The sequence below is a fragment of the Lactuca serriola genome, chromosome 3 (assembly GCF_051521515.1).
Source record: "Lactuca serriola cultivar US96UC23 chromosome 3, Lser_US96UC23_V15, whole genome shotgun sequence".
NCBI classification, from domain to species: Eukaryota; Viridiplantae; Streptophyta; class Magnoliopsida; order Asterales; family Asteraceae; genus Lactuca; species Lactuca serriola.
Window position 1 is genome coordinate 70,512,919 of NC_136410.1, and position 23,528 is coordinate 70,536,446.

General features: G+C 35.6%; 1 protein-coding gene across 1 annotated transcript; it reads right to left on the reverse strand.

The window, feature by feature from the left end:
- Window positions 1-1,667: 1,667 nt before the first annotated feature.
- Window positions 1,668-16,892, reverse strand: LOC145092572 (Cyclophilin-like peptidyl-prolyl cis-trans isomerase family protein). The gene is made up of 9 exons (XM_079030522.1): window positions 16,662-16,892; window positions 6,337-6,450; window positions 6,098-6,246; window positions 5,932-6,004; window positions 5,754-5,843; window positions 5,598-5,637; window positions 5,161-5,243; window positions 2,048-2,083; window positions 1,668-1,957 (listed from the first exon to the last, which is right to left on the reverse strand). The coding sequence occupies exons 1-8, from the start codon at window positions 16,785-16,787 to the stop codon at window positions 2,063-2,065; spliced, it is 696 nt and encodes a 231-aa protein (XP_078886648.1). The 5' UTR covers window positions 16,788-16,892; the 3' UTR covers window positions 1,668-1,957; window positions 2,048-2,062.
- Between the last annotated feature and the right edge of the window lie 6,636 nt (window positions 16,893-23,528).

The window sequence follows — 23,528 nt, forward strand, 5'->3', positions numbered from 1 at the left end:
ATTTAAGATGGGGATATCACCTGCAACATTTGCGACAAGGTAGATAATCGTTATTCGAACACACCTGCAACATTTATGGACTTAATGAATAGAGTTTTTTGTCTGTTTTTAGACAAATTCATAATCGTATTTATAGATGATATTATGATATACTAAAGAAGTCGGAAAGAAAATCGAGAGCATTTGCGACAAATTTTAGAGATGTTGCAAAAGGAGAGATTATTTGCTAAATTCTTTAAGTATTTTATGTGTTATACGGTACATCCCAGTAGCACAAAAATGTACTTAAATTTGAAGAAGATGTATTGGTGGACCGGAATGAAAAGAGATGTTGGAAGATATGTCGAGATTTATTTAACTTGTTTACAAGTGAAGACAAACCACCAAAAACTGAAACTGAAAGGAGAAGTCCAATCGTTACCTATTCCTACAAGAAAATGTGATGAAATCACCATGGACTTTGTTACAAAATTACCACGAACATCACGGGAACATGATTCTATTTGGAGATGATTCTCTAATATTTAGTAATTTAGAATGGTGGAAAGTAAATAATCCTAAATTCTCGATTTTATCCATAATGACCCGACATTTGTTAGTCATTCTCGTCTCAACCGTGGCTTCAAAATCGGTTTTTAGCACCAATGGAAGGGGCTTGGATCCATTTAGCAATTTTTTGACTCTTAAAACTTTTGAAAGTTTAATTTACACCCAAGATCGACTTCAGGTAGTACAAATGATAATCCCGAGTGTGAAGAAGATTGAGAAACAATATAATAAATTGATAAAGATAGTTGTTTATCAATAAATATTTTAATGTTTGGATATGTTATATTTTTACTTTTTTAATATTTATAATATATAAGTTTTATATAGAATTCGGATAAGTTGGTGCATCTAAACAGAGCTCGGATTGGATACCAACATGTGATAGACAATATGAAGGTGCAAGAAGATTAACTCATTTTGGAACTAGATACATGCTGATTTTGGATTATTTTTTTGTAAGGCTGAACACACTTTTATGGTGTTTAAACTTGATTGTAGGTGGCAAGAATGGATATGGCACTATTTTTGTTATGGTGGTGGTAAGCATGATAATATTGCATTACTATCTTTTTAGCATAATAGTAGTTGGAATATCAATCTTTAAAGTGTTAATTAAAAACATAATTTTCAGGTAAATTTAAGATATACCAACCCAAACCCATATAGCCGAATAACTAGATTGTAGTTAAGTTCAATTATCAGTCAAATGTCCGACAAACAAAAAAACCTGATTAACCCAACTCGAAACCCGAATATAAAAACCAAACACTCATGGAATCCATAAGTGAGATCTCAAATTCAAGATTGTATATCATCTTTCTTGTTATGAAACACTATGATCTACCTCCTCCATGTTCCTTAACCCCTTGAGTTGATAGCGGCTCCTATGGTAGCATTTACCCTAGGAACCATTACATCACTCCTAGGATACCAAGCAAATGCAATATTATAACATTTTCACAATCTTGAGAAAGTAAGGTCAAATCTTTTACCACACAAGACAACTCTATATGCTTATTTGTGAAGATTTGACCAATCTAGAAGGAAAGGTCATGTTACAACCCCAGGAGCAGACATTTGTCAAAAAATTTCTTTGTGATAAAACCATTATACCAGAATTGAAGAAATTCAATGACATTGACAAGATAAAAGCGTCAACAACAGTCACCCTCACTCTTGTCCATTAGCATAACAAACAAACTCAATCCACATGTGTCTGCGAAATCATGTAGCCATCATCATAAAGTTTCTAGTGTATCCTATTTACCTTAAGCATGTGATATGCACATGGGTATGTCTATCATAAGCATGGTTGGGTTGTCTTTGAAGGTCAATGAAATTAGGCCCACATTGACCATTACATGTTTCCATGTAATTCGACAAATCTTTTTCTTTTTTTTTTTCGTTTCTGCAAAAATAAAGAGATTTAGGTCCTTACTTTTATATAATAATAAGCTTAAAATAACATGGGTACCCAAGAATTGTTGTTACTTCATACCTATGTCTTTTTTGGTCATGGGAAGCACTTCATCCTCTGTTAACAGCAAAAGAAAATAATCTCAATTCTTTAATTTTTTTTTTATTGGGAGTGTAGTGGTAAGGAAATGTTTGAAGTTGGTTGTATGCAATAACTACTAATGACAAAATAAGAGAATCATGTGGACCCAAATCAATATTAATTAGCAAATATCTGTATGAAAATGGCCCGATAATGAAATGGTGATCAAAGAAGGCGCCAAAAAAGAAAGATATTGCAAATATGAAATGTTCCTTTGCATTATTCCATGAAAATTGAGCACCTTTTCTAGGATGTGTCATGATAATTGCAGTGTATACTATATTATCATCACCACAAATGAACTAATGGCATTGATTTGGTCTAAAATAAAACCCGTATGTTTTGCGTTATCATAATAGTATTTAGATATTTGAGTAATAATCAAATGAATGAGTGTGAAGGCATACTAAGATACAAATTTATGACAAAAAGTGTGTATAAGATATACATTTTTTTAGGGAATGCACTAAAATATGAATTTATTTTATATACTACAATTTTTTTTCAAAAGTACATACATGCATACCTTAGAGACAATGTATATTTGTCCCTAAGTCACACATTGAAGTTATTTTGGGAAGATAAGGAGAAAATCTTAGGATACATTTGGTTGTCAAAAATAGTTTTCAGTTTTCTTGGAAAAGTTTTCAGAAAAGGAGTGGAGTTTTCATTTTTAGTTTTCAGTAGAAAATTTAGAAAATGTGTTTGGCTAAAACTAATTGAGTTTCATTTTAGAAAGGGATATGACTTAAAAGGGTAATATATTTTTCGATTTGTACACATTTGTCACTGAGTTTTTTTTTTTTCGTCTACATTTAACCCTTCAACTTGTTAAACTGTATACATTCAGTCCTTATGACCCATTGCTCCAGATTGGCCGGGAAAAATGACTTAATAGGTTAGCCGGGAAAAATGACTTAATAGGGTGATATATTCCTCATTTTGTATACATTTAGTCCTTAATATTTTTGTACACATTTAGTCCTTAATATTTTTTTGTTTCAAAATAAGTCATTTTTGTTTTTGTACTCATTCAGTACATATGAATGATTTTTTTAGGTTTTTCTCACAATATCTTATGCGGGACAAGCATTGATGAGATGTTTGGGTTGTTGATGCTTATGTCCATCACGATCTCGACTGCTTGGTTGCGTAGGTCTTGTGTTCTAAACGTCGTAACTTCTTCATACGATATAAAAATTTAATAACCTTTATATCCACGTGTTCGGTTTTTGAGTCTACTACAACTTTTGTTAAAATTACTCCCGTTAAAATGTAATATATTTTTACGTACCACTTTATAAAAAAAACATCCATACATGCATTCATAAAAAACTTATGGATATAAAGATCGTAAGCAAAAACATATTACTTTTTAACGGGAGTAATCTAAACGAAAGTTGTAGTAGACTAAAATACGAACACATGAACATATGACCTAAGCAACTAAGTAGTCGAGATCGCGATGGACATAAGCATCAAAAGCCTCAAACACCTCATTAATGATTGTCCCACGTAAGATGTCGTGAGAAAAAACTAAGGAAATCATTCATAAGTACTGAATGAGTACAAAAAACAAAAATGACTTATTTTGCAACAAAAAAAAAATATTAAGGACTAAATGTGTACAAAATATTAAGGATTAAATGTGTAAAAAGTGAGAAATGTATTACCCTATTAAGTCATTTTTATCGGCTAATCTAAAGTATCCGGTCATAAGGACTAGATGTGTACAATTTAACAAGTTGAAGGGATAAATGCGGACAAAAAAAAAACTCATTGACCATATGTGTATGAATCGAAAAATATATTACCCTTTTAAGTCATTATCCCTTTTAGAAAATTAGAAAATGTGTTTGGATATGTATTTTGTATCAATTTTAACATTTAAAAATCACATAAAAGTAAAGCGGAACGCCGATAGGTTAGGGCATTACTGCCGGTTTGTGGTACCGTCAAGCAGGCGGGTCAAGCGGATGGAGGTAGTAACGCATGTCAGCGGCTTTAAGAACCCACTTCAACCAATTACTCCCTCATGCATTGAGTACTTGTACTTCTTGCTTTAAGACTTGTACCAAAATAATTTTTTATGTTTTTAAATTAGTTTGTGAATTAGTTTTGTATGTTTTTAATATTTTGTAAATTAGTTTTGTATGATTTTTATTAATTTGTGTTTATTTAAAAATTAAAAATTAAATGGGTTGGAAAAGATAAGAAGGATTGGAAATAAAAATAGAAGAGAGAGGAGAGAGAGAAAATATGATGTGGAGGGTGAGCGGGGAAGGACACAACTAACTTCAATACAAATTGAAAGTCGTGTATAAATCTCAGCAAGTTGGGTCTAGTTAAATATAAGCCTATAAGGTGTGTGATATACGCCTTATTGAAGTTATAATTTTTAGAAAGATGAAAAAGACAAAAATAGCCACTTCCCTGTAAAACTTTCTTTTTTTTTTTTACTTTTTCCACAAATAACCACCAATTTCACAATGGCCCCACCCCCCACCCCCACTGCCACATCACTATTTACTGCAAAATTTTCTTTTTGTATGGTCCCCACTAAAAACATATTACAAAACTAAAAAATATTATGTATACTGCAAAACTTTTATTCCTGACATATACTGTGAAATTGTTCAACTTACTGCAAAAATCATAACTTTTTATCAAAAAAAAAAAAAAAAACTTTTTTTTAATTTTTTTTTTTGTGGGGATCTTCAAAAACCATTTGTCGCAGAAAAAAATGCCTAAAATAATGGAGTGTTAGGTTGAGAGAGACTTTCGGAAAAAAAAAAAAACTCTGTAAAAATGAAAATAAATCTAAAAAAATGCCTTAAATAACGGGGCAATTTAAATTTTGCAGTCAGTAAATAGTGATTTTGCAGTGGGCCCATTGCAAAATTGGTGGTTTAATTATTTGTTGAAAAAGTCAAAAAAGAAAAATGGCTATTTTGTGAAAAAGGCTTCTAGGAAAGTGGCTATTTTTATCTTTTTTTCATAAAAATAACTACTAATGTTAAATAATTACTGAAAAAGGAAATTAAATTAATTACCTGTCGTTCAATCTCAACAGCAGAAGCAGCAAGTCTCCTCTTCAACACGGTTTTATCCTGTTGACAATTCTCCATCTCTGTATCTATCAATTAAACAAAAAACTAAATCATCAGATAAAAAAAAAACAACACTTGATGGATAATATATTAAGTTAGATATTTAATTTTAGATTCCAAACTTTCAAAAAATTGGAAATATTGCCATTTTCATACAACATTCAAAAAAAAGAAATTTTGGGATTCGTTTAGGACATTTTGAGAAATACTTTTACTACAATCTTTTTATTTCCCTAGAATCATATTTTTCAAAATTACCAACAAAAAAATAGGAATAAGAAATATCAGTTATAACTTGCAATTCGCATAACCAAATATTTGTTGCCTTTATATTTGAAATAAAAGGAAAAGAAAAATATACACAAGACATAAGTACTCACCATAGTAGTATGTTGACAGAATTGTGATGCGCTCAGTTGGCTAAACGACGAGAAAAATATAAAAATTATAATATATATGAATTATGAAAGAATGAAGGATTATATATTTTATGGTCTAAATTTGGTGTTATAAAAATGGGAAAAAAAAAATTATACCATTACAAATATTCCTTCACGTCGAGTGGGTAATTCCTCAAGCTTCTTTAGTGTCTCATCACCTTTAGTAACTTTACCAAAAATCGCATACTAAGCAAAGATATTTACCAAAAAAGTTAATAAATTTTTCCAAAATTTTCATTTGCATCAATTCAAAGAAAGTCAACAACAGTCAAACCTCATGATCAAGGTGTGGAGCATCTCCAAGAAGCATTGAAAACGATGATTGAGCACTATTCGGATCTGAATACCTAAAAAATAATTCAAGTAGCTACATTATTCCTTTAAAGGTGCAAATAATAAAAAGTAAAAGGCATAATTGTAATTAACTAATTACTAATTACCTCCCCATAGAAAGAATTCCTCTTACATGTTTAACATCACTGAATTCACCTTTAATGGTTTTGTCAGCTTCGGTTCTTTGTTCTTCATTCATAGGAGCTGTTCTACCATTACTAACATCAGCCACTTGTGCAACAAATCCCTTATCCACCTGTTTTTTTTTTTCAAATTTTTATTACCCGTATGAAAATAGTTAATTGATTTAACTTAAAAAAATGTTTTTTTAGATTTGAGAGGTTACCCGAAAGAAGTGATTTGTATTATAACATCCCAAACGAACAAGTTTGTAAATGTGTTCCACTGTTTGAGGAGCCACACTAGGGTAGAAACCAAATTCAATGTCCCCATAATTTGTCTACATTTCAAATTTTGACATAAATCCACATCAATAATCAATAATAATATATGATCACGGTTTATATGGTTCAAAGTGAATTTTGACAGAAAGTTTAATCAAGTTAACTTTAATCCAAGGTTGCTTTTATTTTTGTTTTGAATGTTAACACAACAATAAGCTTTTGTTCCTTAAGTCTAGAAACACCTTGTTTTGTTGCTCGACTCCATTTTCTAAAATGATGAGCTTCACAATGAGCCTGAAATACCGAATCTCTTCTTTTTTTTGCATACAATCAACTTTTTAACAAGATTTGTAATACTTTCCTAAAATGTTCCCCATGATCTTTTGTTTTCCTATAAACCAAGATGTCATCAAAGAAAACCAACATAAATTTGTATGTCCCAACGGCATTACTTAAAATTTATAGTGACCTTCTTGAGTACGAAAAGCCATTTTGAGCACATTCACTCTCTTAATTCAAAGTTGGTGATTTCCCAATTTCAAATCCAATTTTGAAAAGTATTTGCTCCAAATAATTTGTCTAGAAGTTCATCGATGACTGGAATTGGAGATTTATCGAGAATGGTATCTTTATTTAGAGCTCAGTAGTCAATAAAAAACCGCAAACTTTCATCCTTCTTCGTAACCAATATAATTGGACTTGAGAAAGGACTTTTAGGGTCTGTTTGATGCCATGTGGACTGGGTCCATTTTCCGATTTAGTCCAAAACCGAATGTTTGTTTTGCATGGTGTCATTGGATTCTGTCCAAAATTGGGACTCGGCCCTCACAAATGCTTCAGATCCAATCCGACTGGAAAAATGGTAGTATTCGGTCCTCAAAATTTTGTGCCAATTTTGCCCTGTCAGAAGAACAAGGCAGCTCCTCTCACCGTTTCTTCCTAATTGATGTTTACTTCGTTCTCATTGTCTTCTTCCTTAGGTATGTTCCTTTGTCCTATTTGCTTTCTTCTTCGACTATTGTTGTGTACATGTTCTCAAAATTCATCCAATCCAATTGTAAAACTCAAAATCAGCCCTTAAAACTCGAAATTCATTGTTGTGTAAAACTTGAATCTTGTTGTGATGAAATCAACCTTTAAAGTTGTATGTATGTTTATGAAGTCAAACCTTATGTGTATGTTAATAAAATAAAATATTGTTTCAACAAGTTGATTGCTTTTATCATTCTTATTTGTATGAAATTAGCTCTTATGTGTGATGTGTATGAAATCAGCCCTTAAGTCCTTATGTCTGATGTGTGTATGTTTATGAAATCAGTCATTTATGTTGTGTATGTGTGTTATGAATTTTATGTTTAGACATTGCAAAAAGAGAGAAGTAGAGCTAGTTGGTTTTCGGATGTTGTGAACAAATGTTTTCTTGAAGCATGTATACATGAACTAGCAACTAACGGTCGGAGGGTAGTGGCCTGAAAGGAACCTCATGGAATGTAGTTGCTGAAAAGCCGAAAAACGAACATGACTTTGTAGTTGAAAAAAAACAAATAAAATGTCATTATTACTACTTGAAAAGCAAATATGCAGTTTGGTTGAAGTTCAAAAACAAAACTGGGAATTTTTATAATTCTAAAACAAACACGTTTCATATAACAGAAGAAGAATGGCAAACGGAGGCAAATATATTCTTTTATTTTAAAACACATGATTATTTTGTTTTAAAAGTTTGATAATATTAATAATTTTTTCAAGCAGTTAAACATGATGGTTGACAAATTAAGAAGTATGCTGATAAACCCCTGTTGAATCTATCGTATACTCCCGACATACTAACAAAATTACTTGATAATATTAAGATAATTCCCAGTCATTCGAGAGGAAAGGGGCTCTCCAAAAGAACAAAGTTCTTTACAAATTAATTCTTAGCTACCGACTCTCTAAAACAAAGGACTATATATACTATTACTAGAGACAAGACAAAAGGGAATCACAGCCAACATACTCAGGTGCTCTTCCCACTAACAAAACAGCCAATAGCAACCATAATACCATAAAAGACCATTCTACCCCTGGCCAAAAAGATAATCGAAATGTGGGGGCTTATCAATACCGGCCGCCCAAACTTTCACCTTGTCCTCAAGGTGAAGGAAAAAATGGGCCGCCCTTGTATTCCTATTCAAATGTGGCTGCCAAAATGAAAGGTAAACCCGAAGCAACTCAAACTGCACATGTAACATCAATAACTTAAAAGAATATATTGAAATTTCCTCAAACTTCTTCTTAAGAGACTCCTGTTGCTGTTGTTCTCCTTCCGTCTCTCCAAGTTCGAATCCTTGTTTGGTGGCATGCCCTACAATCACTTCCTCCACTAGCTCTACTACACCCATTGGCTCCAATTCTTCTAGGATCATTTTGACAACTTCATCAGCCTTCCCATTTGTATTACTCATCACACCTGAGGGGAAGTAATGGTATTGAAAACTGAGACCCTCCCTTGGTGTCTTCATCACCTCAAAAACATTCTTGAATTTATGTGGGACTTCACTAATGACCTGTGCATACTCACCTTTTTTCATAACCTCCAAACCATTCTCATAAGGATTCAAGGTGATGTACAAGCTAACCCCACCAAAAGTAACTAATGCATTAAAGCCCTTGCTACCTAGACTTGCTAGTTCAGCTTCAAGTCCAAGAGTTGCTTCACTTCCACTTCCATTTGTCCGAGTTAACCCAAATCCAATTGCATGTTTTTCATGCGTTGGTAGGGTCAGAACAGATGTGTCAGCATTAGTTTCCCTTCGAGTTTGAATAAATCTCCTATAATTCATAAGGTATACATGATTTCCAGCAAGGAGTTGGTACTCCAGAACATTCTTCTCTTCATGTAGCTCTAAATTCCACCCTACTTCATTAATGGTATCCAGGAACTCATTTGGGTTTTTAAGGATTTGTTGAGCAGAAACGACTTCAACTAACCCTTCATCCTTACCAATGCCCCTGTTGCTTGCATACACACATGACAAATGGCGATTATGTGTTGCTGAATTAATCTTCGTAACGACATAAAACTTGGATATGTTGTTGAGGCAGTTGCTAACAGGAATATCTACAATTCTATGGTTTTCTCCTATGGAAACAACATGCTTTGTTCTCTTATCCGTAAGAGGGTAAAGTTGTAAAGGAACCAGACCTGGTGTACTCCACATAGTAGGGTAAAAAGCAACATCTCTTATGAAACCCTCCAATTGACGGCTAAGTCCCAAACAACATAAGATAGAATGCCATGATGGCTGGGGGGACAACTGCCCTTCCTGTTTAGTTGGGTATTTAGGACTAATACCACAACTACCTGCATCTTTCAACCCCGACTCACCAAGTAACTTTAATAGCTCCCTATAAAAACACCATTGGTAATGGAGAGTCGTGATAGATTCAAAAATCTTTCGAGAGTCTGAAGCTGCTGCTGATAACTGTGTCGCAGGTGCCAACATAGAGAAATAGCTTGTCTACAGTTGTAGGGCTGAATTAGTTACCGCCAATTTACTTTCTTTTGGGCTTAATTTACGTTCGTCATTCATAGTTGAGGCCGTCGTATGACCTAATTTGTGAAGCCCCATTCTCAACATTCTAATTTCAGCCCACATATTTTTTTTCAGCCCATATCGGTAATGACCTAATTTCAACGGAACTGTTATCTCCCAGTAACGCAGTTGGCATTCCGTTCGCATTCCGTCTTGTGAAAACACCCATCGCAACAACAGGTTCATTCCCGCCTGGTCCGGCATTGAATCAATCGTTCCTTTCCTCATTGATTGAATTCCCGACAGTGGTGGTGGTGGCGTCGGCGGCGGTGGTCTGTAGCTATCGAACATGTGCACCTCCATCTTTCTATCATATCGATTTACGCCTCTTGTATTTAAAATCGCTGCCCCGCTGCTGTACTTGGACCCTAGAGATTGTGGAGACGACGGTTGTGGTCTTGGTGGTGTTGACGGTGGAGACGCCAGCGGCGGCATGTTCCGCTTCTTGTGCAATTCTTTCAGGTTCAAAATGAATCCCATCGTTCCTTCCTTCAATAATTCCTGTTCCAACAGAGGTGGTGATGGAAATGACGGCAATGGTGTTGGTGGAGTCGTCAGCAGAGACGATGGAAGTTGTGGTGTCGTGTTGGGCTCCAATTCCGGCTCAGACTCTTCCAAGGATTCTTCTTCCTCCTCATTGACCGCTTTCTTCTCCTTCAAGGTTGAGTAATAAATCTGTCTCCACTTGGCCTTTTTCATGTTTGCTATCTCAGCTTCTGTCTCTTCCTCTCTCTTGATCTGGTTCTGCCGATGCATCTCCATTATCTTCACCATCTCTAGCAACTCTGTTCGGATAATCCTCAGCTCTTCCTGGTCCTTTGCTTGTTGTTGAATCCACAAAGATTGTTGTTGTTGTTGTTGTTCATTTGCTACCATTCTTTCCCCAGCATCAACTGCTCTGATACCATTTGATAGACCCCTGTTAAATCTATCGTATACTCCCGACATACTAACAAAATTACTTGATAATATTAAGATAATTCTCAGTCATTCGAGAGGAAAGGGGCTCTCCAAAAGAACAAAGTTCTTTACAAATTAATTCTTAGCTACTGACTCTCTAAAACAAAGGACTATATATACTATTACTAGAGACAAGACAAAAGGGAATCACAGCCAACATACTCAGGTGCTCTTCCCACTAACAAAACAGCCAATAGCAACCATAATACCATAAAAGACCATTCTACCCCTGGCCAAAAAGATAACCGAAATGTGGGGGCTTATCATATGCCCCTCCCTTTCCCAAATATATGCACCTAATTATTTGACGGAGCGACCTCGACCGGTTACGATAGTTGGGGACCATCTCCGACACTCTCTCATCCCACCGAAGTGTTTACTACACATGATTTTGAGGATAGTGAGAATGAAGACACAACACCTTAGATGGATGTCTCAGCCTCAACCTCAACATCAACAGTATCCCCACTTACAAGTCTCACCTGCAAGTGAAGAATCCTCTGATCGGTCAAAAAACAAAGGAGGAAAACAAAATGCACCCAAGGACACTATATGATGACTTAAGAGAAGTTAGAAAGGAAATTGTCATTCGCACAAGCAAATAATCTTGACAAAGAGATGGACGAATGTATGGAGAAGTTATAAGGCTTGGAATAAGGAGAATTTGATCCGAAATACACTACTGCTTTTATGTTATTCACTTAAAATGTTGGTAATCGGAAATTTTGGTTACGCTTCAAGCCATCGACTTGTAAGTCGTGGCACACAGCAAAGAAGTTTGGATTACTTGGTTGATTTTAGTATGGGTTAGAATCTTTTTGGATTTATGTTATGGTTCATGTTATGGATTTTTATGTTTAAGATTGTCATGTATGATGTTTACTATTGTTATATGTTATGGATTTATGTTAAGGTTCATGTTATAGATTTTTATGTTTAGGATTGTAATGTGTAATTTCTATTTAACATTTAATAGGTCACTTATGGATAAAGAAGGTGAATTTTTAGTTTTCCTTATACTCTTGTGGTACTAGTTGAATTTTTATGTTTAAATTTTCTTGCCAACTTCTCTTAAGCCATCATCTAGTGTATCTTTGGCTGCATTTCGTTTTCCTCTCTTGTTTTTTGACCACCAGAGGATTCTTCACTTGCAAGTGAGACACTTGTAGGTAGGGATACTGTTGAGGCTGAGGTTAGGATATCTATATGAAGTGTTGGATCTTCTATCTCAATATTCTCAAAATCATATGTAATAAACATTTCGGTATGATGAGGGAGTGTCGAAGATGGTCCTCAACTGTCACAACCGGTCAAGGTAGCCCCGTCAAATAATTAGGTGCATAGATCTGGGAAAGGGAGAGACACACTTCTTTAATTTGTCAACCATCTTGTTCATTGTTTGAAAAAATTATTAACAAAATAATCATGTGTTTTAAAATAAAAGACTATTTTCGCCTCCTTTTGCCATTCTTCCTTTATCATGTGAAACGTATTTGTTTTAGGGTTATAAGGATTCTCAGTTGTGTTATTGAGCTTCAACCAAACTGCATACTTGTTTTTCAAGTAGTCATAACGATATTTTTCATTTTTTTATCAACTACAAATTCATGTTCGATTTTCAGTTTTTCAGCAACTACATTACATTAGGTTCTTTTCAGGCCACTACCCACCCAACTGTTAGTTGTTATTTCTTGTATACATGCTTTTAGAAAACATTTGTTCACAACATTTGAAAACCAACTAGCTTTACTTCTCTTTTTTGTCATGTCTAAACATAAAATCTATAACACACATAAACAAAATAAGGGCTGATTTCATAACCATACACATATATACACATAAGGGCTGATTTTATACACATACACACATCACACATAAGGGTTGGTTTCATAGACATAAGAATGATAAAAGCAATCAATTTGTTGAAGCAATATTCTATTTTATTAACATATACATAAGGTTTGATTTCATAAGCATAACACAAATTTAAAGGCTGATTTCATCAAAACAAGATTTGAGTTTCACACAGCAGTGGATTCCAAGTTTTACACAGCAATGGATTTTGGGTTTTACACAGCAATGGATTTTGGGTTTTACAATTTTGAATTGATGATATTTGAGAACATGTACACAACAATACTTGGGAGTGAAAGAAATGGGAGCAAGGGAACATACCTGAGGAAGAAGACAACGATTAGGAAGAAACGACAAAAGGAGTTGCGTTGTTCTTCTTCTTGTGTTTCTTCTAATAGGGCAAAATAGACACAAATTTGAGGACTGAATCCTACCCTTTTTCCAGTCGGATCGGATCTATCCGACTGAAGCATTTGTGAGGAACGAGTCCAAATTTTGGACCGAGTCCAATGACAACATGCAAAACAAACACTCGGTTTCGGACCGAGTCCGAAATTCGGACTAGTCTACATGGTATCAAACAAGCTCTAACTTAGTCAGCAACTATCAAACGACCCCTTTGTTTTATTATGTAGGCTTCTAGCATCTCTTTAACCAACTTTTATATCTCATCCTTTTGGAATGGTGGATATCTATATGGTCGAATGTTAACTGGTTCTATACGTTCTTTCATGAGACACCCAAGTCAACAGGAAGGTTGGAGATAAGGGTAGGCTTTCTAATGACGCAAAGGAAAGAAAGTACATGGGCTATTTTGTTAATTTTTAGTAGTTAAAGGGAAAGTAATATCATTACCTTATTTAATTACTATTACCATATCTTAAGTAGTTGCTTAATTCACAATAATTTGCTAGTTCAAGTCTAGATAAGAAAAAATAAGGGGAAGGTGGGTTAGATGGGCGTCTAGAAATTATACGCCTTTTTGGGTTAAGGGGATACCATGTGTCTAGAAAGTCATGAACCCTATCCCATGTTTTGTTTTCAATAAGAAGTTCCAATTTGGTTTATATTATAATCCCTCTGGGTTCTTGAGAACTCCTTCAAAGGTCTTTAGTATTTCATAAATGTCCTTTGCATAAGTGGGTATGTTAATGGGTCTTCATCTCTTCTAAACAATCCAATTCGATCGCACACCTTGTTTTTCTTGTTTTATTGTCTTGATATAGCTTTGAGAGATACTAAAGAACACCTCAAAGACATATTTCCTTGCCATTTGACTTGTTCCCCTTGTCATTCAAACTTCATTTTTTGAGTTTGCCAATTCACCTCCATTGGACCTAATTAGGTCAGCCATTGTATATCAAGGATTATAACGGAATTTGTTAAGAGTAAGGTAGAAAATCCTCTATTATTTTAATCCACTGCATCCATACTTTGACTTTTTACAAATTCCTCGAGCTCCTACTTCTTCGCCTACTCCCATAGACACACTACACCTTTCGTTTGGACTCAAATTCAAATTAGCTTTACAAACCAATGCATTTGAGATAAAATTGTGAGATGCCCCACAATCTATCAATACTACAACCTTTGATGATCCCATAAAGCCCTCTAACATCATTGTTCTAGGTGTAGTAAAACCAATTACTGAAGTAACCTCAATTTTTTCTTTCTTGATTACATTAGACGATTTCACTTCATCTTTCTCTTTTTCTACATCTTCATAATGTTGATGATTTTAGTGTCATCCATATTTTAGTGTTGTTTTAGTGTTGTCAGGATTCTATTTGAGACAAGTCATGTACCTTTTAGTTATATTTCGACACTGGAGGTGCACACTCAAATGACTTAAATGGACTTGGGAACACAGTGGTCCGGCAACAGCGCCCGTGGTAGGGTTTCAAGGGGTAGAGCCCCTGGCGGTCCAAGGGACAAGCCGAATATTTCCTGCCAAATGACCCAAACTTTGTGTCCATTAAGTGGGAGCAATTTTCACCCTTAAAACCATCATCTTCTATGTATATATATAGAACACTAGAAAGTTGCAGAAAAGTAAGAACATAACAAAGACTGTTTTCTTCTCTCAGCAAAGAAAAGACATCGATTGCAAGGTATATTTCTGTGTTTCAGAATTGGAATAGGCATGTATTTCAAATCGATTTGATCTTGGATTATCCCAAATGGGATGATCATGATACCCTAGGCAATTGGGTCGAAATCATAGATTCTGGAAAGTGTTTCTCATACACGATCCTTGATTCATCCAAGCGATTTCATTGATATTCGAAACCCAAAATCTAACACATAACCTTGTGTTTTCTAAACTTTCTTGGACAATTATGATATTAAGCTCTTTTTGCTGCTATTCTTTGTCGGAAAGTCTTTTGAATTCGTCTTTGAACTTGTTTTCTAAATTTGTTTTTCCCACATTCTCTATCACTAGAATTCTCCTACTCTCTTTTAGAATTGTAGAAGGGCTTTATATTTGTACCTTTTTGAATTATTTTTTTCCTTTCATCTCCTCTTTCCATTGGTTTCTGTAATCCATTAGGAGCTAATAAACGAACCTCTGCCCTAATTACCTATGGTTCTAACAATCTCACTCAAAGGTGTTGCTAACAGTACAAATTTTCGTTTGTATTCCATTACCAAAGAATCTTATTTAACTACTAAACTGATTGAGAATTAATTTCTTCAAATCTTCCCGGATTAAATTACATAAAGATTGAATGCCTTTATGACATCAGACACTCTTATTTATATCCCTTCCTTGGCTTCTAGAATATAACCACTTATGTAACCGACTAATACAAAATGCAGAGACAAAGTAAACAACGCATTTGACTTGAATTACTATCAGCTTTGACTAAGTGACTATTGCATTGACCTTCTTGAGTAAAGTATACCTCAAAGGTGATCCAACACTCCAACACTATGTTTATGTCACCCAAACACACGCATGTTGAGTAAATACTTGTTACAATATCGTTTTGGAATCAAACCTGAAACCGAAAGTGATCACCTTTTTCTTTTATTGCAAATTCTTTTCAATTAATTGCTCTAGTTCACTTCACAATCAGCAGTTTTAGTCACATAGTTGATCAATCACTCGGTTTCTTTTCACAATCAAACATGAAATTTGTATTCAACCCTAATAAAATATATATGATACTGTTGGGTAAAAAATAAAAATTGTAATTCTGGAATTAAATTGCAAATAGAAGGTAATTTCAGTGTTGAACAGAAACATGACAAAAGACCCCTAAATGAGAGTCGCCTTACATGTTCAAATCATAGAGATTTAAAATCACAACTTTATGGCAACAAATTGCATTCAGGAAAAAGTAATCATTAGATCATAAACTCATAGGCACTCTCCTAGACTGAAAAATGGATTAACTTTTCTTAATGAAACCTAAAAGTATGAGAGAACAACACTAAACCAGAAGTTAGCACATGTTTCAAGTAATCAAGTGATCAAAGATCATGTCTTTGGCAAAAGGTCGAAAATAAAAGAGTGAATAGTGTAGCATTTATTAAAAAAAAAATTGTAGTTGTGAATTTAACCCAAAAAAATCTTAAGATAAACCCTAAACCAGATGCCAATACGCGATTAACGAAGTAAAAACTGGTTAAAGATCCGATTCACCCGTTATGCAATTAGAGTTCTTTAGTAAAAGATGTATCTTTGATCATCCCCAATTTGGGAAATTGAAACAGATGAGCTACATTTGAGGATTAAACCCAAGACACGGCAAAATAACCTAACCCAGAAGCAAATACATGATTATCAAGTAAGCATTGACCAAGATTCACACTTTTGATAAGAAATTGCAAGCAAAACGATGTGTTTGTGTGATTTGGAGGAATTAAACCTGAAAAACCACGCGAGCTGATCCGAGTAGCGAGTCTTCAGCGGAATCGGCGAACATGGTGGAGAAAAAACAGACAATAGAGATGGTAAAACTAAACAATATCCGATTGGGGAACAATTTCTTCATATCTTTTGACTTGTGAATGTTGGCGCCCGATTTTACGATTTCTTGGAAACGAGTATTGAGAAGCAGATAGATTAGTCAACTACAATTCATATCGCTACAGTGCTATATGCCTATATGGTTTTTTCTCGATCATCTTGAGTGAGTCGACTCGGATGCATTGCTGATTACTTGATTTGGTTTAGCGACTCGGATGTACATAAAAAAGTAAAAACTAGTGTCGATTAAATTTGGTTAATGTCATATTTACTTCTCATACAGCAATGATGTCATTTGTGTTATTCTTTTTTTAGTATAGGTCCTAAAGACTATTAAATAAAAGATAGAGCCTTTTATTTTACAGGTTTTAATGGTTATGGGGGTGAGTCAAGCGACTATGTCAAATGGAATGATTGGGTGTCTATATGGAGTCCATATAAATATATTAGTTATTTGAATTTTTGAAAAATCGATAAAAATAAACAAAAAAATAAATTAACTCTTGATCACATATTCTTCTTCACACCTTTTCTTCTTCTTCATCCCTCTCTCCCTACAACATTATGTCTCTCCCTTTCATTTTCCCCATCGTAGGGTTTATAATTGTATCCGAAGTAACCACTTGTGTTGTGACTTATGGTGACTTGGTAAGGCGTGTGGAAGATATAATAACACATTGACTCGTGTTCAAATCTTGATGTGGCCATGAAGGTTCACCTATATTGGTTCTAGAACTAGTCAGTACGTGAAATTTTTCTCGAAAACCCTCGTTAGGGATGTTTCATTTCCAAAAAAAAGTACACTCGAAGCCCCACTAATCACGAACGATTAATGAAGATAGGAAATTAGTATGCTAATGAATTCGTCAATGAGCTCAAGTGGACATCGGAGTGTAATGCCTTATTTTCGGTATGATTTTAATTCAAAGTATTGCATTTTTTCTGAAGAACTCGTCGGGTTTGAAGCCCCAACTAAACGTGTTGAAATTGTTTTAGCCGCTGGGTTTCATGAGGCAACTCGACGAGTTGAGGAGTCCCAACTCGTCGAGTTGACCGCTCTGGAGGAAACCTTAATTTTAGGGTTTTGCACCCTATTTAAACACCTTAAGTCCAAGGTGTTGGCCTCATCTCCAGCCTCCAAAGTCCCTAACCCTAATCTTGAAACCCTAAAGCCTTTTTTAGTGTTGTGAGCCCTTTGAGAGTGTATTTTGGTATGTTTGAAGCCCTTGGAAGAAAGAGAAGCTTGGTGCAAGGTGGTGATTCAAATTGGAGCCTTCAAGATCTTGATTCTTTACTTCATTTCTGGTATAAAGTTCTAACCTTGCTTAATATTTGATTAGATATCTTTTTAGGTTAGTTTTGAGGCTTTTAGCCATGTTTTGGTGATTGGTGGGGTTGAAGGTCGTCCCAAGTGCTATTCTTCTAAATTCATGGTCCTCTTGAGGTCTTTTGGCACAAAGGTGCCAACTTTATGGTCTTAAGGGCTCCATGCATGCATTAAGTCCATCTTATGGCTTCTTTTGAACATTTGAGTCTCTTCCAAGCGTACTTGAGAGTAAAGTTGGAAACTTTACGTGTGTTTGCAGCCTTTAAGGACCAGATCTGTACTTTGAGGCTTTGTCTTGGTGAATAAGTGCTTATTGTTTAAGCCTTAACCTTTTAAGCTTAGGGATTGGGTTCTATACCCATTAGGATGGTTCTTAAGGGTAAAGTTGGAAACTTTATCCTTCTAGTCTATACTTTAGTCCAGCTCTGAGTGGTGGACCTTTTAGTTTCGAGAATGGTGACTTAATGGATTAAGAGGTGTGTTTCCTGAAGAACTCGGCGAGTTGGATCGACTTTTCTCGATTTTGCTGGCTAAAGGGGAAACTCGGCGGGTTCATGGGTGAACTCGACGAGTTGGACCAGCTTTTCGCAATTCTATTGATTAATGAGGAAACTCGGAGAGTTGAGTCAAATCGAAATGTTGACTTTGACTTTGACTTTAAACAAGTTTGACCTTTATGGGGTTTTGAAATATTGATCGGTATCTAAGGGATTGTTTCTGTTTAGGGGTTGAGAGAGCTGATTTCCAGGGCCATGAATTGTAGCATGTGTATGTGTTTATTTTGATATATGTTATTATATGTTAGGAGGGGTCGTTTTACCGAGCTCAGCTCCATGCCGGGCGAGGCCCGATGTTGGATGGGGTCCGAAGCCGGGAGGGGCCCACTATATGTTATTGTATGATTGGTATGTGGTATTTTTGGGGAACTCACTAAGCGTTGTGCTTACGGTTTTCAGTTTATGTTTCAAGTACTTCTGGTTCCAAGGGGAAGAGCTCGGGATGATTGAATCGCACACACCATTGGGATTTTGTTATGATGTTTTACTCTGATTTATGACAAATTGATACACTGGTTTACTTCAAATGTTTGGATGATATGGGAAATTACTATTTTATCAATTATTTAAATTGAAAATTTTTTGGACCATATTTTTGGACGTTACACAGAGATCATGTGATAATGATGGAAAGGAAGAAATGTAACAAAGGTATGATGAAAAAACACGAAACATAAGACTTTTTGACTGTAGATGTTTAAGAGTATTTACCCAACAAACAATGATGGTTAGAGGCGAACTACTATGTAGCACGGGGTAGCATGGGCTACCTCTAAAATTTTCTCGTCAAATGTAAATTTAGTGAAAAAATTTCGAAAATCCATCACAAACCCGTTTGAAAATCCGTAAAAAAATCTGTCACAAATTCATTAGCAATCAATCACAAAGTCTGATAATTCTAAATGTAGTGTAAATTTTTCGGTTTAGTGACGAATTTGTGTTGGAAACTTCGTTCGAAAATGAGTTTTTTCTAATACTACAACCCTTAAAAAATTTGTGCAGCCCCTGGTTTTCCAGAGTCTGCCACTGATGGTGGTGACAACAATAATCATTGTAACATCCCAAAAATTCAACAAATTAAAAAAAAAATTAAAACAACCCCTTTGTCTAATAGAAGTGTTACAAAACCATTGTTTCAAAACAATATTTAAAATCAGAGTCTCCCAAGATCCAACTAGTTGTAAAACCAAGGATGTGTATGGTCACGCCTTCGCCTTGTCACGGTCCATTGAAGTACCTGAAACCATAAACCAAAACTGTAAGCACAAAGCTTAGCGAGTTCCCACAAAATACCAACACAAACAAATAACACAAATGCAATAACAACATACTATGTGCCCAGTCAACCTTCGGGTTGGAATACCCCAGACCCTCAATCATCGGGTTGGAATGCCTATATACAATGGGTCCAATCATCATCGGGATGGAATACCTTAGGCCCTCAACCATCGGGTTGGAATGCCAACATACTATGGGTCCAATCATCCTCGGGATGGAATACCCTAGGCCCTCAACCATCAGGTTGGAATGCCAACATACTATGGGTCCAATCATCCTCGAGATAGAATAACCTAGCTTGTTGGCTTATGCACAAAGCAGTAAAGCCTCAGCCATCGACCACACATGCACACATATAACAGATAATCATATAGCAGTCTGAACATAGCATAGCATCATCCTATATACCAGGATACCGATCTAACAGATCACTACAGCACACCATCATACGATAAACCAGAATAACAATCCAAAAGGCCGACCTTGGTACCTTCGACCCGTAAGTACAGTGAGGAAAACTCACCTCGCTGACTGAACATAACTGATGAGGGTCGAATCTGAATCTCAACTCTCAAACCGATACCTGTTTCCACCAAGTAACCAATTCCATCAAAATCCCAAAATACCCATAATACCCTCAAGGTACAACTTTGTCAAAGTCAACGGTCAAGGTCAGCAGTCCATGTTGACCCAACACATCGTGCTGACTTAGAAACACACCATGTTTCGTCTGTACCTAAACAGTCGGGAAAATCCCGACCAATATTTCATGTTGACTTAGAAACACGTCGTGTTTGCCGAAGATCCAACAACTTAATACGTTAAGCCATTTTCCTTGATTCCAAGAGCTCCAAAGCTCAAATCTAGTCCGAAATATGATCCATAAGGATAAAATTTCCAACTTTATCCATTGGGACTACCCAAAAAGGTCCAACACCCAATCCATAAAGCTTAATAATTCAAGGGCTTAACCATTAAGCCTTTAATCCTTAAAGTCCGAAGTCCCTCCTTAATTTCCAGAAGTGATTCTAACACCAAAACCATCCCAAAGGTTGGTGCTTTTTAGACATACATGCCTAATGTATGTCTTGAACCCATATTAGGTCAAAATGAGGATTTATGACCTAATCTCTATGCATGACATCAAAACTTGATTAAAGACCAGATTCAAGACACTACTAGGTCACCTTGACCTGGAGATTCATAAAGTTGCAAACTTTATGAGATCTAACCATTCCAAAATTCAAGAACAAGAAGCAAAAGGGGCAAAATCTTAGATCTAACAACTTCAAATGATAAAAAATCAAGTCTTGTACACTTACAAAGGTCCAAAAGAGTGCCAAACTGAAGAATGGGGGCTTGCTTGCTGGATCTTTGCTTCCTTCTTCCTTCTTTAACTTCAAAAACACCAAACTAGCTCAAAAATAGGAGGGAAAGATGATTAGGGTTTCATTCAGAGTCTAAGGGGATGATGGGGGTTGGGGGTGAATAAACCCTAGCCTTCATATTCCTTTAAATAAGGAGCAAAACCCGGAAGATTAGTGTTTCATTCCAACCATGAACACGCCGTGTTCCAAGAGGCAACTCGTCGTGTTGTCCTTAATGAAATTTGTTTTTCCTCATATTTGGACACGCCGTGTTGGTGCCTCCAACACGCCATGTCAAATCCTTAAAAGGTGATTCATCCCCAAAGTTGCTCCTCAAAATTTCGGGTGTTACAATCATGCTCAAGATCAACAACAGACCTATAATTGCAATACAACTTCAAATCATTGACGATAAAGTTACAATAAAATTTATTAGTTGTGGTGGTCGAAATGACTATTAAAACCACACTTTTTATATATGCTCATATGGTTACCTAATTTACTTTCTAAAATCATACATGATAATAACGATTGTAACTTATGTTATAATAATATTTATGTTATAATAATATTATTAATAAAACAAAAATGAAGGCAATAATTTACTGAATTCATAACTAATGTGTAGCACCCAGACATTAGGTATTTTCCACTTTATCCCTAAATATGAAAATTTGTTGCAAAGTTGGTCCTTATGCCATACGTAATTGGGGCGTACGCATGGCGTGGCTCATTAGATATGAGTACGTTGCGAGTACTCATGGGGTATGTTAGGCGTACTTAGTAGATATGAAAACCCTAACTTTTAGGTTTTTAGCACTATTTAAGCATCCTTATCCCTCAAAACCCTTTCCACTTTCAGGATCCATTCTTCTAAATCTCCCCTTGCAAACCCTAATCCTTTGTGTGAGCCTTTTTGAGCTTGAGAGTGTGTTTTTGTGCTCTTGAAGGAAGAATAAGGCAGTGGAATCATCTTGGAAGCTTCAAGTAATTATAGATCTGGAACTTTCACCTTGCAAGAAACCTCCATAAGGTATATGTAACGCCCATAGATCCGAGTTAGTCAATTTAGAAACGATAAGCGTCAAAAATGACTTTTTGGTAGAAGATTATTTAGAATGAATAATCTTAACTAAGTTGTAGTGGTCGTGACAAGGATTCCAGATATATAAAGAATGCGTAAATCCGAGTTATAACGAAGAAGTTATGACTTGTCAAAGTTTCGCTACAAAACCGACACGACGTTGTGTGACGTAAAAAGTGAATTTACGATAAAATGTTTTTTAGCCTTAGTGATCTAAATGAATGTTGTAGAGTTCATTAAACCAAGAGCGTGCATAAAAAGAACGTCCAAATCTGACGTCGTATGAGGAAGTTATGATTTTTGTAAGTTTCGACTTAGCGGTATGTAGCCCGAAGTTCGAATTTGAGATCAAGAGAGTTTTGGCCAAAACAATCTAAACGAGAATCGAAGATCTCATTGATAGTAGTCCAACGGTGAAAAGACAGACGAAAACGGACGTCAGATGAAGAAGTTATGATTTTCTAACGGAGTTTTCCTGTCCCGACCTACTAAAAATAATATAATAAAAATAAAGTCAAAATTAGCCAACGGAGTCTAAACGAAAGTTGTAGAGCATAATCTCACCTACACGTGGATATAAAGAACGTCGAATACGGATATCATATGCGAAAGTTATGAATTTCTGAAGTTCGAGGCACGCATCCCAAAGTGGGATCGCCCCACGTTCAATTGGGGAACACCTCGCGTTCAGTGCTTGGCTCCGGATTGGCCACATCGATGCTGACTCAACGGATAAGGGATAGGATCGGAACCCTGTGTTCGGGGAACGCCTTGTGTTCGCGGCAGACTTCACCCTATAAATAGAACACAAAGGGCAGCCGTTTGTGGTTGCCAAATCTCTTCTCTCTCACCCTTATTTCATCGATCTACGTGCAAGTTATACCCCTGAAGCCCTGGTATCATCCCGAGACCCGAAGCAAGTCCCGAAGCCCCAAAGATCCCGAGAAAAATAGTTTTCAAGCCAAAAACTCTGCCCGCATGAAGCCCGGTTTTGGAGAAAACGTCCCGGTTTTATCGGAAAAGATAATTTTAAGAGACGAGGAGCTATTCGAGCATCATCTAATCAAGTGAGTGTGTAGTTACTTTCTTCTACCGCATAGATATGAAGTATTTGCTATGAAATACATGTTATGTGTTTATACATTGTTTGTTA